This window comes from Platalea leucorodia, assembly GCF_965183815.1.
Source record: "Platalea leucorodia genome assembly, chromosome: 2".
NCBI classification, from domain to species: Eukaryota; Metazoa; Chordata; class Aves; order Pelecaniformes; family Threskiornithidae; genus Platalea; species Platalea leucorodia.
This window is the reverse complement of record NC_138824.1, coordinates 124033047-124049160: the sequence shown is the minus strand read 5'-3', so window position 1 is coordinate 124049160 and position 16114 is coordinate 124033047. Positions and strand designations below refer to the sequence as shown.

General features: G+C 42.8%; 1 protein-coding gene across 1 annotated transcript in view; it reads left to right on the top strand.

Moving 5' to 3' along the window:
• The window catches only part of DPT (dermatopontin), a gene marked incomplete at its 5' end in the record, with an annotated part of 29046 nt that extends 20753 nt beyond the window's left edge, over nt 1-8293 (top strand). Inside the window, 2 exons of the mRNA XM_082304505.1 lie at nt 1212-1319; nt 6948-8293. Of these exons, the coding sequence (XP_082160631.1) occupies nt 1212-1319; nt 6948-7014 (175 nt within the window). The 3' untranslated portion in view covers nt 7015-8293. The remainder of the gene's footprint in view (nt 1-1211; nt 1320-6947) is intronic.
• Nucleotides 8294-16114: the final 7821 nt, after the last annotated feature.

Sequence of the window (16114 nt, the reverse complement as noted above, 5' to 3'; positions counted from 1 at the left end):
AGAAAGCAGCCTAATATTCCAGAGTCCCTCAGTTTTCAGGTAAACTTTCAGTTTCTGAGTATTCCAACAATTACTGGTTTGGGCTCCAAATAACCTCAAAGCATCTCATTTTAAAAACTTAAAACTATCCCAATAATTACATTCCTAGTGAGTAAAATATTTAAGCTTGTGCTCAAACCCCACCAATTTAACCAAATGTAAACACGCACATGAGTGCTTGGCTGGGATGTGCTAGGATCACCTTCAAGCATCATTCAAGTACCGCTGCTGGACTGAATTAAGTCAGAAAAATGTTTCTCAGGATTTCTGTAAAGGCATCTTAACCCTGTTAGTCTCAATAGGAGTTGAGCCAATTCATTTCCACAGGGGCAGTATCGGGCTCCCATACAGGGAACCTGATTCTTCCCTGTGCCGCTTCGGAGTGAAGCTGACACAGCTCCACTAGCAAGTCCCACATAAAATGGTGTAATACAGGGAAAGACTGAGTGCCAGGTTTCCATTCCTGACCTCTGACATAATGTTGACATAAAGTACTGGTTAAGGTCCCAGCCCCTTCCTGCATCTGTTCATAATCTCTAAAACGTCTGTAAAACCAAGTACAGTATTACTTGCCTATTTCCCAGGGAAGCAGTAACCATAATTTGATTAATAAGTGCAGAAGCACTTTGAGCTTCTTAGATAAAATACACTGCACAAATATTGTCCAGGCCAATTATTTTTACATTATAAACTAGGCAGAAAGTGGAAGGAACAAAGAGGAATTGATTAATTGCTACATTCATTTAATATAATTCATAAATGGATAAATGCTTGTAGCTGTTTGACTTGGCAACATTTACAGAACTCTGCAACAGCAAACCAAACAGACTGAAAAGTGGCCGGAGCAAATCCCTGCAATAAAGATATAAGTACTAGACAAGCCTTACATTCCTGTTCAGGCTGCTTTTATCCCAGAGCTACAGATGTATATACATATAATACTCCAACTTGCTCTTAACAGTTCTAAACTTATTGAAATTTATTCAAATAGCTACATGAATTAGTTGCGTAGAAGAGAAATGCAGTCTTATAGGTCAGACTGCATCTTGTGGTGCTACTAAGAAACAAGAACTTTCAAGGAAACAGGAAAAATCTATTTGAGTTGCATTCAGTCAACTGGACTTCTCTGTAAGATGGTAAATTATTTTATCTTCTTTTTCCTTAATGTAAAGGTTAACAACAGAATATCCGGGACACTATGGAGAAGATATGGACATGATGATGTACACTTATGACCATTACATCCGTGGGGCAACCACAACGTTCTCTGCTGTGGACAGGTTTGCTTTTCATCTGTTTCACTAGAAATTAAAAAAAAAAAAAAAGTTTTCCTTTTCTATTTCTCCCAAACAGTGCATGGCTACCCATCATCTGCTGTGGTACTCAGCAGCAGGCTACTACTTCTGAGGACCGAAGTTCACTGTGCATGTGGCTAACTGTCCAGGGTGGTGTATCAGGAAAAGGGCATCTTCATGCACAAGGGGATCACCTGCCATGTCCATCTGAGTAGTGAAAAACAGAGCAATGGTAGGCTTGGCTAAATCTGAACTCCACAAAGCTCAGCAGATCTTAATTATTGTTTCTCACCTACCTCTAATTAGAGAATCTTTTATCTAGCCCAGTACAAACTCAGCCTGGAATACGCTGTCCTTTCAGGGGATGAGGACTTGTTTTGGCCCGCTTCTCTTTGCAGAGAAGTGGGGAATCTGCCAGCATGCAAAGATAAGACCACACAAACTGCAATCTGAATGCTGTAAACTGCCCAATCCGTTGCAACACCATTCTAACAGATTTGAGGCCACACCAGGAATTAAGGCAATGCAGTGCACATTGACCCCTTTCCAGAAAATGAGTTCACTACTTTTTCTTGATCAGTCCTGGTTAGTACTTGACCAGGCCCTATGAGGCCCTATGGCTAGTGAAGTTGTAGTTGGATCTTGATTCTTTCCTCTCGAGCTGACCTCTAGTACATCAACTGTGAGTTATTTCTTTGCTGATGTTTTTTATCAGACACCTCAGCCCAGTATATTAAAGCATTTGTTATCAAAGACAGCACAGACAGAAAGGCAAGGTGCGCTGCACTGGCCTGTCATTGCCAAGACGGGCTACAGGAGAAGGGGGGAGAGAAGAGAGGAGGAGTTTAAACACACCAACATTTCAAGCTGTCTCTAGTAAAACCCAAAGGAGCCAACGTGCTTTTGTCATTATCATGCTCTCAGCTTGCCAGACTTCACTAGGGATCCCCTCAGCCAAAAGATTACCTAAAATAAGACCACCTTTCCAGAAATGATAACACACTGTCAGACTGTTGCACGTCCATAACTGTAATTTTCTGGCTAAAATTCATTAGACTGTTTATTAACGAATGGAAGTCATGTCTACAAATTATTCCTACAAGCAGAGGCGTAACTTCCACAGTTAATTGACTCAAGGTATCTATTTATCCCTGTGGATAAAGAATTTAGAAGGTTGCAAGTGACATCCCTGTTCTGGGTTTTTTCTCTTAAATATTCCCCAGTGCTATTCTTAATCCTTGTTCCTTGCGGCCATGGCAGAGAATAGGGGAGATAATGCAGACAGCGCGCTCCCTTGCAGCTGGATTCCAGCCTCCATTGGCTGTGGACCAGGGTAAAGTCAGGAATCACAAAGATGAGCCTGGAAAACAGAGCAGTTGAGGTAACCGATGCCTCTGAGCAGATTTCTGTCTGTGACTGCTGAAGGCTTAGCACAGCCTTCAGAACGGGGTGGCGTGGGGGCGCTGGCCAGGAGTGGAGGCGGCCTGAGGGGGACGTACATCAGGAGTACACGTCTTCACAGGTTATGGGCCCACAGCACCTGGAAGGGGAAGAAGCCACCAACACCTTTGTCCTACCACTGCTGGGACACCACAGATGAACCTGCAATGGTAGCAGGTGAAAACCAGAGAGAAAACATTTTAATGAATTGCAATCTAGGAAACTTTTCTGTGCCAATGAACTTTCTAGCCCCCAGCTTCCAGAATGACTAAAACCAACTCGTGTTGCCTCACGTAAGGAGTGAAAAAAATTCCTGCTACATCAGTCCGTAATTCACATTCACGCAGTAACCCTCCTGAGTGGTATACTTACAAAAGTCAGCAAAGTTTGCCATCCTAAAGGGTTCTTTGCAGCTGGCTGAGGCAGCACAGGAGCAAACAAAGCTATTCCCAGTCCCAGCCTGCCAGCAGCACACACATGTGCAGCTTGTCTGTGTAAACATGCTGTAGATTTTGAGACTGCTTTTTATTTCCAAGCACGTTAAGCCTGTGTCCATATTATTTAGCCCATGACGGGCAATGTTCTTGACCTAACGAGAGGCACAAAAAAAGCTTTTGAAGGTATTTTAGCTTAAGCTTTCCTAATCACTTCAAACAGTTAGGTATTTTTAGACTTTTTGAATAAACTTGCAGAAATCATATCCTCCCTTCCTACTCCCTAAGACATTGCATCACTGGGGTCAGTGCTGATGCACAGATATTTGAGAGAGAGAACGTGATGCCTCTGGCAAAAGCTGTAGAAAGTTTAGAAAGGTGGTATTCCCACCGCCTCTTCTGTAATCATTCTGTGTGAGTTTCCACGGCTGTGTATCAGGAATGAATGAAGGAGTTGCTGTTCATCATCATCATTAAGCGTTCATTTGTGGAGAGCAGATTTTAAAAGTGGTTAATATTTACATTTTTCAGTCCCATTTTAAATGGGTCAAAAGGAGAAAACAATTTGTCTATAAAGCAAGACAAAAGCAGCTGGAAGGAATTAGCGGAGGCTTGAAGTATCTCTGGGAGCACGTTTGGGAGCGTGGTTATAACGCTGATGCAGACAGGATGGCCTACAGGCATAAGTGAGGGAACGTTTGGAGGGAAAGGCAGTATCTTTTGTTAGACAGACTGATACAGTCAAGTTTCAGAGACGGACATGGGGTATGTGAGGCAGGTTGTAAACAACTGAAACTGCCCACATAGACATGCACATTGCAAACCCTTGGCAAAATAGCTTCCAAAATTTAAAAAAAAAAAAAAAAAAAAAAAAAAAGAAAGAAAATCAAAATATCTTCAGCCTGAGCTCTGAAAGATGCTAAGTGATGATGGCATGGCTCCCTCATGGAGCCTTGTTCCGGGGCTGTGGTTTGGTTGGATTGGCCTCTCGAGTCCAGAGAGCACCACTGGAGCATTCCCAGCCCAGCCTGCAGCGAGCAGCTTGGACAGGGAGGTGGGGATTAGCAGACGTGCTTGGTAGGTGCCACAGCTTGCCCTTCGCTGCGTTGTATAAAAATAGCACATGCAGACTGTCATAAGCTCATTTCTTTTACAAAACTGTTCTCTGCTCCATCTCTTTGGGTGATCCGAATAGCCAATAATTTCTTAACTGCTCAGACATCATCACTGAAAGACAGATCAGCACCCAGATACCCCAGCCGTAGGTTCATTTGAAATGCCTGGACACACTGGATATCTACTGAGGTCAGCTGAGCTAAATTACAGGGTATTTTAGGTCCCTAATAAGTTTCATATGACCAAAGAAAGAGGATTTTGTCAAACTCAATATGAATAGGAATTCATAGAATATTTTAACTGAATTGGAAACAGATTATGCGGCAATATTTGGAGATAAAAGGTATTTCCCCTATAGGATCAAAATCTCAAATCTGACAGCACATGACAGCTGGAGAGTAAAAGTGACAATTCAATATTGAATCCCCAAGCCAAGGAAAATGCATGAAATTAGCCACGTGGGTGGGACCTATAAACTGGTGTTAAGGATCTGCAAAGGCAAGTTCATATATATTCTAGAGTATTCCACATAGGGCAATTCCTGACGGGATCTGCACCCCCACTGGAAAACTTGTATGGGATCTACAAATTGAAACAGGCTGATAATTATTGAATTAAACACACAGCACCAATAGTACAAAGTAATTGCCTGCATCCTGAAAAGCTGGACATATATGCTTAACTTCAAATACAAGTAATGCAAAAAAAAGATAAATTCAGAGACTAAATGCATAAACCTATTGGCCACCAACCATGTACATATAGGCTAAAGTGTCTGCAAGTTCAAGCTTAAATTACAACTTCGGAAATAATTCTGTTCTAATATTTTAAAGCATGGTATTAATTCAGGGAACTAAAATACCTTTATTTTAAGAACTTTACTTTTAACTTTACAATACCCCTTTTTAGAAAAATGACTTGACCTCAGCTTTTGAGATAAAAATCTCTGTGACAATGGGTGCTAGTTTAGCAGAACTTAATTTTGACCCATATAATCCTGTTAATCCACATATGAGTCATCTTTTTTTTTTGGTCTCTCCGGGTAGCTCAGTGACCAAAAGAGTAATAACTGTCTTTGAAGAGCATGCACAGAGTCCAAATGAGGACTTCCTAAAATAAACCTAAAAATGAATCTTGCATTTCATTAACCTTTGGTAAGAGTTTTATGAGACAATTACAATTAAAAATCATCTAGAAAAGGCCTAAAGAAAACAAAAAATAAACACTATATAACTAAATGCAGATTTGTTGGTGAGTATGAGACAGACCCAGTTCCAAATGACACTCAGCATAAACTGGTGAAGTAGCATAGTAAATTTCCAATTAAAAAACCTCTGTTAATGAAAGCTGAAATGAGACGCTTTATACCTACACAGAGTTTAAGAGTCAAATTAATCTTATTCCAGGATAGAGTCACCCCGTCAATGAAACCATATAAGAGCGAGAAGTTAATACCAAAATCTGGGCTCAAATGTCTCAGCACACCCTTAAGAGGCAGCAGGTTCTGTCCCAGTTTCCTCAGTGTTTGGAGCTGGCCACCAGAAAACCAGGACGGTGCAGGGGTCTTATAAAGCAAGCTCCTATTGAACCACTCCAGCAGCATTACCTGTCCCATGCCTCAGGTTTAGGAGATAACCCATTAGCAGAATTCAAACTTTCAGAAACCTCCCGGAGCACTACCCATTACTAATTTAAATGACAGCTGCCACCTGCAAAGACTGTACTTTAGATCTAAACTCCTGTTAGCCAGTACCAAGCAGCCTAAATTGAACGTTTGCTACACAGCAGGACAGCATCTGATCCTCTGAACTCATGTCTTTTTGTCAAGGGAAAATTTAACACACAATAAGCTAAGGTGGAAATTTGCAGCCTGTTGCAGCTATTGGACACTAAATCACTGGCCTTCACCGTTGAATCCTGCTGCTCCAGCCATGCTTCCTACTAAAAATTGTTAGTAGGTATCATATCACTCTCCTGAGAGAGAATACAGACATCCAATTACTCACAAACCAGGAAGAGCATGAACTCTCTTTACACTCATAAACATTACTCTGCCTCGCACGTGACTCATGAAGATCAAGAATGAGAAGTTAATTTAATTTCTCTCATTATTGATTCCTTCACATCTTTAATAAAGGACACTAGCTAGAAGACCTAGTAGTGGGGAAAAAAAAAAAAAGAGTGAATTTACTGTGTGGATAACTCCCCACGTTGAAATAGCTTCAAAATCACCCCCATTTTACTTTGTACGCAACCCTGAGCAATATATCACATGACAATAACATTTGACAGAACCATCCTTTTCCTTTTGGTCACTGAGTTAAAGTCAATTTAGGATTGATCACCATCAAGAGTCACTGTCTTCTGAAGGATACTCAGAGACCTAATTATTCAGGGAGCTGATTTTCTTACCTTGTAAGGGAGTGTGAAGCAATTATAACTATCAGACATATTTAATCTACTTCCAGCCCATAAAAACACAAAGCACTCAGAGGAAAGTCAGCTAATGGCAAAGAGGTGTTTTTGTTGCCACAATACCTGGTGTAAAGTTATTCTTACTCATATAGTCTTATCCTCTGCGGTTCCAGCTCGCTAATATCTCTCTTGTCTCTCTTCCATGCAGGGATCGTCAGTGGAAATTCATTGTCTGCAGGATGACAGAGTATGACTGCCCATTTCAAAATGTTTAAAAAGATCGAGTGTACCCAACTTGGAAAGCTTGGGGACAGACAGGGTGGGATAAGGGTCAGTGATTACTGGACAAGGGCAATTAGGCTCACAAGAAAAGTGCCAAGATTCGTCAGCCGTCTGCTGAAGATACAATTCCTTCCCTCTGGAGCTATTAAATAAATTGCCAGCCCATGTGCTTGCAACAGTGATCTTGGAGGATTCCTTCAAGCTGCATTGGCAGTTGTATTCCCCAACTAAAATTGCTTATGACATACACGTTTATGATACACAAGTCTATGGCATATGCAGTTACCTTTTTCATATATACATATAGCCATTCTGAACACATACAACTTTCTTTCACATAGCAACTTTGTATAAATTGCTTCCCAGCACAGTCACTCCGAATGAGGTGGAAACACGCTATAAGCTTTCCAACATCCACTAGACTTTCCTGTCTCTACTTTGTACTTGGAACCAACCCAGTGATCCCTACCAGCTTCTCAGCGTTTAGTAGCTGAAAGCGGCATCAGGAGGTCTCTGACATATTGCATCTGCATATTACAGCCCTCAGCATAGCTCCATTGCAACAAAGGTCTGCCTGCACAGGGGAATTCCAGCTATTTACAACACTGATAAATACCTGATTAAAATGAGAGTAGATCCATCAATAAAAACAGAAGCCTAACCCAGCTTTACCGAGAGTCTCTTTTATATTGTCTTAAAAGTCTCTAATGACATAACTGGGCAGGAGCTCTACTCTGGGCAAACCCAGGTGCAGGTCAGGCCAGTCACGCTCTCAGTAAATATGTATACTGCACTCATCAGGAGTCTACTTTTCCAGTGGATTTGGTTTCCAGTATGGGTGCCTGTAGAACATCCATCTGCCCTTGGTAATACATTCGTGGCTTAGAACAGACAAATAAAGCTAATGACTTAGGTGACCTCAGTTCCTCCAACTTGCAGATCTCATTCCCTGTAAAGGATAAGCTGACCATGTTTCAAGACTGCACAGCACTTGTGCAGCTGTAATTCAACAAGAAAGATTATTGATCTCTTCCAGGAAGATGTGAGGTAGGATTTTTGCTCTCCAACAAACCAGAATTTAGGGCTCAGTTTCTTAGCTGATGAAGTCAGTGGTAAAACTTAGCAGTGGTTTTGGCAGTGCTGGCTCAAGGGCCACGATGACCCCGCGTACCAATTTAAGGTTGTAAAGCTTCATAGGAAACAGTGGTGTCAGCCAGTCAGTTTCCACGTTCCAAGCATTTTTAACATATTTACTAGCATACCCCCAAGTGTGAGCATTAAAACTACGTTTGTCCAATAAAAGAATAATAGGTTTTGCATTGCTGTAGCCCTGTTCTTTCTTGATTTTACTTACACTAGCTCATTAATTTGCACACAAAGAAATCCTCTGTCATCCTCTGAGACCATGATGGTGATTAGGGAGTTTCTGTGAGAGCCAGTTGCTGGACATGTAGTTGACAGTGGGAAAGAGAAATCAAGAGGCCTAGGGAAGCTGGAGAAGCTTGTTAGCTGACACTAGTAGACAGGCAAAGGAAGCCACGAGAGCTCGAAACAGGAGAGCACCAGAGGAGAAGGCACTCAGGCCAGGGAGTTGACTGAAAAGGCCAGGCACTATAATTAGGCATAGAAGGATCATCTCTGGGAACACCTGCTCTAGACGGACACCCATCTCCCCCACAACTTTATCTTGACTACTTAGGCTGCTCTCAATTCTGTGTGCACACCACGGGCTGACGGAGGCCTCCGAGGGGACAGCGCAAGATCAGCTTAAGCTGATTTAGATCCACAGCGCCACAGAAAGGAGCAGTTGTGCTCTCTTGTCCTGGAGCTGCAGTGTCGTGTTGTCCCATATGCCACCTTTCTCCCTCATCCCTGTCCCAGTCACTTCCTTCCACCCATGCTCTATTCCCAGCTCCACCCTAGCAGTGCATCTGTGTAGGATCATTTCACAGGACTCCTCTTCAGAAAGTTAAGTAACTCTCAGATGAGGAAAGGCGTGGGTGGGAAACAGAATATATCTTGGGGGAAGGCAGAAATGGGATGTGGACCAAAAAAACCCCAAAAAGCAGAACTGAGGCAGAGAAAGAGTGATTCCTGTGAAGTCCTAGGACAGCTAGTTAGCAAAGCTAGGAACTGAACTTAGTTTTTATCTAAGTTGCAGCATTCACTTCTAATGTTTAGGCAATCTTTGTGTGTGGGAAGACATTGCTCCAAAGCTGATAAGGTTCCAGCCCAAATTCCTCAGCACAGAGCAAGGTGATGACGAGCCTGCCTTCCAAAAGTTCGTGGGCTTCAAAATCTGATCAAGGCTGCTTTGACTTTCCTAAAGCCGTTCTGGAAAAGAGAGCCTTTCAACCCGCTTAGGACACCTTACCGAACCTGAACCACCTTTCACTCACGCTAGCACAAACCAGATGCCATGGCAGGGAAACGAACAGAGCGGTGCCTATTCAGACCAAGTGCAACTGAGCACCGATGCCCGGTACGGGGAGCCCACAGCACTTCTTCACTCACGTGTGCCGTGGCACAGAAGCACCCCACCTACAGTTGTACTACACGGAGTAAAAGTCACCCCTGATCTGAGAGCCCACACAGAGCCTATACATTACTGAAGTCCCATATAGGCCTAACATTTAAAATAAACTCTTATTTTTTAATAAATAAAACATCAGGAAATAACATCTTATTTATTTAATAAATAACAACAGTATGGATTGAGTTCAAACATCTGAGAGAAAAGCACTCTTTTGTAAATGCTGAGCATTGCCCCAGTCATGCTACAAGGGCTGCAGATGGCATACTGTGAGCGTTGTCAGTGATTTTTTTAGATAAACTAGGGCAGGGTAATCTTTACATTCACAAAGGGAAATGCAGCAAACTTCAAAAAACAAGGAGAACCTTTTGAGATTTTCTAACTCTAAATACAAAAGGAGAAGAAAAAGTGGGGTGGGCTGGCTGGGGAAGAGAAATACCAACACTGACTCCCTTTGTAGGTCTCCTTTAACCTAAAACTCAGTGAAGGCTGGTGCTAAGCCAAACCCACATCCTCCATTTGATCCACTCCTCTTGAAGACAGGTTTGAGTAAGAGAACAGCGTAAGTAATTGGGGAAAACACAGTCAGTTCTATCAACGCCAAAGAGTCAAAGAGAAGAACTTGACTGCTCTTCCTCCCAAATCTCAAGATTAACTTAAAAAACATGGGACTTATGTAGAAAAAAAGAGCGCTCTATTTTTTTCATGTATTCTGATTTCTCAGTTTGCAGAGTATAATAAGTACTTCCAACATTTTTCAGCATTTTTCACTTTCAATATTTTGCAAGTGCTTCAAACAGTATTTTTCAACTACTTCTCAACAATGCTGAGCCTAGAAATGTGTTTTTTAAGTGAAGGCTGCAATTCTTGTTTAATCACTTGACAATGAGAGCTGGGATTAGGTTTACAGGACATCAGATACTATGAGACTAATGATAAATATATCAGACTTAGCAACACAGCACTGATTAAAAAAGAAATACCAAACCCATAGCCATGTTGAAATAAGGCATATTTCCTGCAAAATCAAGAGAGACCTTTCAACCTCTTCCAATCCAGTGTTCAGGATTTTGTAATATGAGATAAACCTGGCACAGAGTCATGGCATCACCTAAGCAGAGAGATGCCAACACAGCTGAAGGGAAACCAGTCCGTGGATTAAGCAGAAGACCTGGCAGTAGACCAGTTGGCTCTCAGGAAAACTTAGACTTGACCCTTGACTCACAGCCATTGAACCCTTTTCTGGTTTTAAACTTTATTTCAAGCCCATGTTTATCGCACCAGCAACATGTCACTGTACCGGCCTGCATCTTTAAGGCTACAGTACTGTTTGCAAACAGAGAGTATGAACATCACTGGTAGTGGCACTTTATGCCAGAGTTGTTGGCGTGAACCGTAGGCAGGAGGAGTTCTGCTAATAACACATTATCTAACATAAAACATTGCTTGTGCCTAGATTTACTTACTTTTCAAGACACAGTAGTTGCACAAGGGATTGCTACCTTATTCCTCGCTATTTCAGCGTACTGGTATGTGTGCAGCTGATGCTCTGCATAGTAATCTGGACCTATGCATTGAGAAGTTTAGAAAAGGCAGCAGGGCTGCCCACATGCTGAAAATGAAAGACACGCACAAGTGCCTGTGGGTCAGAGCCAGCAGGCTTGGCTCTGTCTTTCTGAGCTCCATACCCGAACAGCATTGATTTCAGTCTTACCCAGCTTGTGAACTTTGGCCAAAATCAATGGAGTTCAGTCTTAAGCAAGAGTCAGGCATCTAAATACTTTTCAGGTTCTTAGCTTAGCTGATGCACCTCTACAAGGAAGACTGGAAAAACTGGACCTTGAGTTAAAAGGAATCAATCGAAGAGCGTGCCAAGATACACGGGGATGGACAAGGCACTACATATTCTGTTCATACTTTCTCCAACATAAAAGCCCTGAATTGATCAGGCAGTTGGACTAGATGATCGTTGTAGGTCCCTTCCAACTGAAATAGTCTATTCTATTCTATTCTACTTGAAAAATCTAAATGACTGAACCTCATGAAGACCAGGACACACTCTGCCTTAGGTTATCTTAAAATCATTAAGAAGAATAAACGGAAGTTTTGCTGAGGTTAGCATTAAAGCCATGTCAATAGGATAAATCCCAGTATGTAAAAAAAAGGCACAACTACAATTTTGCAGGATGTGAGCTTTAGTTTACATGCAGGATCAAATTCTTCAGGCCTTGCCTGAACCAGACAAATCACCACATTGCAGAACCTGGTCCTAAAACGATCAGCCCAAATTGTGGAGAACACAAAAGAAGACACAGGTGCACAAGAGATGGTTCTATCTGAGAGAAAACTGAGGGGAATGACAAGAACTGAAGTGAAAACAGTGAGAGAGAGACATGAAGCCACCTGAAGAACATGCCATTATGTAATTTCTTAAAATAAATGCATGCTCCTCTATCTTAGGAGATAAGATGACTAGGATAATTTAATAGCAGCAAAATTTCAAGAATTTGGAGAAAGCTCCCCAAATAACTTTGCAAAGAAAAATGCCAGCACAGTATATCAAATGCCATCCTTGAAAAGCAGAGGATTTGCCAAGTGAAGCAGAACCAACTGATAATGTTGATATAATTCTTTTAATCTGTGTTGGGAGCTCTTAACCCTTGACCAAAGAAAACAGAGAGATGAGAACAGACGGAATAAACTAACAATGAAGTGTGAGTAGAAGGAGGAGGTGTGATCACAGATGAAAAAAGAAGCAAGAAAAAAACAAAAGCAAATAACTTCTCAACAAACGAAAGAAAACGGGCCTTTGGAACAACATGTGGCCCCAGAATTGAACTTCTAGCTTTCCATGGTTGCGTGAGGCTGCATTCAAGGTTTTGCTTCAGTCAGTGTAAACACATTGCTCAAGCTACTTTAACGTTTGAAGTTACTTAAGACTCTGGCTTGAGTTCAGACCCATGTTAAAGTGAACAAGCTTTGACTTGGAAATGGATATATTCATCAGCAAAAACACTGCCATAATTACACAAGTCATCCAAAGGGCTTTTGTCTTCGGCTGAAATCTAACAGATGCCACAGCTATGTCCAGAGGTGAATGTGATTCCCATCCACTGGTTTCCATTAGGCAAGCTCACAGTTTTTTTTTCCTCCTCAACCCTGACTTCTGTTTTCATCTGGGAGGCAGGGAACATGGCCTTGTAAAGCATCTAAGATGGTGCTTTGTGCGTCTCACCTTGGTAGTCCCAAGCCAGGGTACTATAACCTGGGAAGCAAGCAACTAGCTTCTCCTCTGTCATTTTTGTGGTCAAGCTTCTCTTCCTCTAGTTTCATGTGATTTTGCACTGAAGCTGTCTGTTCCCGTGCTTTCACCATCTCTCTCCTGTGTTCATAGTATTGTTACAGCTACTGAAATATTTTGGGGCAGCAAACTTCTCTGCCTGCCTGGCCTGTCAGTCACATACAAACTAACTGCATGCAGCACCATACAAATGATGAAGGACAACAGCTTAAAACAGCATATCATAGTGTAATTTCAGATACACATCCCCACTCCCCAAATTCCCGGTCCAAAGCCCACTGGCAACAGTGGAAGCCTCACCATCAATCTTTATAAGGTTTGCGCTGTTCCTTGTGTGAGCAAATAGAGCCATCTCACATGGAGAAAACTCGCGTCTTTCTCAGTCCTAAGCTAGCAGCAGACAGGGGATTGTGCTATAATAAATAAACTCCAATCATGATCTTACACGGAAAGTTCCTTTCTTCCTTTACTTATCTTCATTTTACTTATTCGGAGTGAGTGGCACTGGTGGAAAAATTGAGGTGGCCTTGGAGAAATGTTTACCCACATAACAGACGGAGCACTTTTCTGTCACATATTTCTGACCTCCTGTGGACGGACCTCTTTGGGGTCTGGTCTAGCTGAGTGTCTGCGGCTTACTCACCAACAGCCGTACTGCTGAGGCAAGCAACAAAGGGCATAAGTAATGCTAGTTGCTGTCACTTCTCTGCTAGAAACTGACTCATGACCATAAAATTAATTCAAGATCAGCAATCAAATAGGTATTAAATCATAACAGGCTTGCACTTGTTACAGCTCACAGGCTGGACTGCAGCATCAAGAAGAGATTTTTCCAAGGATTTTATCTGCTGAATGTGCTGCACTGGCCTGGAAAAAGTCACCCACTCTAATTTCTTTAACTACAGGCCAGGGAGAGAACTAGATGAGACAAGACTGATGCAAACAACCTTCTCTACCACTTAGAAATGCTAAATCTGAAACTTTTTAGCAGCACAACCTGCAGTTTGCTCTTTTGCTGGTTCAACATTACCTGCTTTCCAGATGCCTCTGTCTGACATCTGCCTTTGCTGCAGGTGGGAACTACGGCATACACATCACAGACTCTGCACTTAACATCGCAGCACAGCAAACACTGAATTCACAGGCCAATAACCTGAGCTATCGTTTGCAGTCACTCTCTGCATTATTTAACAAAGCAGACAAGAGAAAAAGGGCTTTGAGTAATTAAGTGCTGTTCAGCAGATACAGTAAATACATAGATCACCATGGTATTAATCTGATATGGTGACTGAGAGAGCATCGGTGCTCTGCACCCACTTCATACAGATACAGCACATTTGCAGGATTACTAGCAAGAAATGTATGTCATGACTTCAGGTCATTCCTTTCCTCTGTTAAACTGAATTTCTCTCCTGGTCCCCTGGCTAGTACAAATGGGCTGGATTCCTCAGCAATAGTGGAACTTCTCCTGGTCGGTGTGAGCTGAGCACGTGGCCCCACTGCTTGCTCAGGGCCAAGGAATCTCACTGCCAATGTCTCCATCCAGCCTCTGTGCTCTGCCCGAACAGCGTTGCATGCCACGAGCCGCTCCATGACATAACTAGTTTGACCTGGCTCCTGTCAGCCCTCTGAGGTGCCCATTTCACCCTCTTTCCCCTCACACCATAGTAACAATTGTAATGACTAAACAACAAAAATCATTAACATCAACAGTGAAATCATTGACAGCATATGGAATTTCAGATATTTAAACACAATCCAGTGGGACCTCCACGTGTCGTTGAAAAACAAAATAACCTTACCACATTAGGAATCACTATTCTAGTGCCTTTGAACAAACCTTTCTCTAATACCAAGAGCTCTTCTCTAAATTGACATTTGGGTTGACTCTGCTTTTATCATATCTTCCTTATACTAGCAGCCATCTACACCCAGTGGTCAGCTTAATAGGTCGGCAAAGATTTCTCAGACTTAGCTGAATTTATTCAGGGATGGAGGATAGGATAGAATATTATATTTTCAGTTGGAAGGGACCTACAAGGATCATCTGGTCCAACTGCCTGACCACTTCAGGGCTGACCAAAAGTTAAAGCAAATTATTAAGGGCACTGTCCAAATGCCTCTTAAACACTGACGGGCATGGGGCATCAACCACCTCTCTAGGAAGCCTGCTCCAGTGTTTGACCACCCTCTCAGTAAAGAAATGTTTCCTATTGTCCAGTCTGAACCTCCCCTGGTGCAGCTTTGAACCATTCCCACACGTCCTATCGCTGGATCCCAGGGAGAAGAGCTCAGCACCTCTCTCTCCACTTCCCCTCCTCAGGAAGCTGCAGAGAGCAATGAGGTCGCCCCTCAGCCTCCTTTTCTCCAAACCAGACAAACCCAAAGTCCTCAGCTGCTCCTCACAGGACGTGTCTTCCAGCCCTGTCACCAGCTTTGTTGCCCTCCTCTGGACGCATTCAAGAACTTTCACACCCTTCTTAAATTGTGGGTCCCAGAACTGCACACAGCACTCAAGGTGAGGCTGCACCAATGCTGAATACAGCGGGATAATCACCTCTTTTGACCGCTGGTTATGCTTTAATGCACCCCAGGATGTGGTTTGCCCTCTTGGCTGCCAGGGCACGCTGCTGACTCCTATTGAGCCTGTTCTCAACCAGCACCCCCAGATCCCTTTCTGCAGGGCTGCTCTCCAGCCACTCCTCTCCCAATTTATACTTGTGCCCAGTGTTACTCTGTCCTAGGTGCAGAATCCGGCATTTTGACTTGTTAAATTTCATCCTATTAATCATAGCCCAATGCTCCAATCCCTCTGCAAGGCCTCTTGTCCCTCAAGAGGGTCAACTTTCCAGTTTGGTATCGTCAGCAAACTTACCAACGGTGCATTCAACTCCTGCATCCAGATCATTGATAAATATATTGAACAGAACTGGCCCTAGAATTGAACCCTGAGGAACATCGTGGGTGATCAGTCCCCAGCCAGATGTAGCCCCATTCACGACAACCCTTTGAGCTCTGCCCTCCAGCCTGGTCTTCACCCAGCGCACCGTGAACCCGCTCATCCCACAGCTGGACAACTTCTCCAGAAGGATGCTGTGAGGGACAGTATCAAAAGCCTTACTAAAATCCAGAAAAACTACATCCACCACCTTCCCTTCATCCACTAGGTGGGTGACCTTACCACAGAAGGATATCAAATTACTTAAACAGTATATGTGTGCGCTTGTTCTCCATTTGTTGTGCCTGTTGATCTCATTAC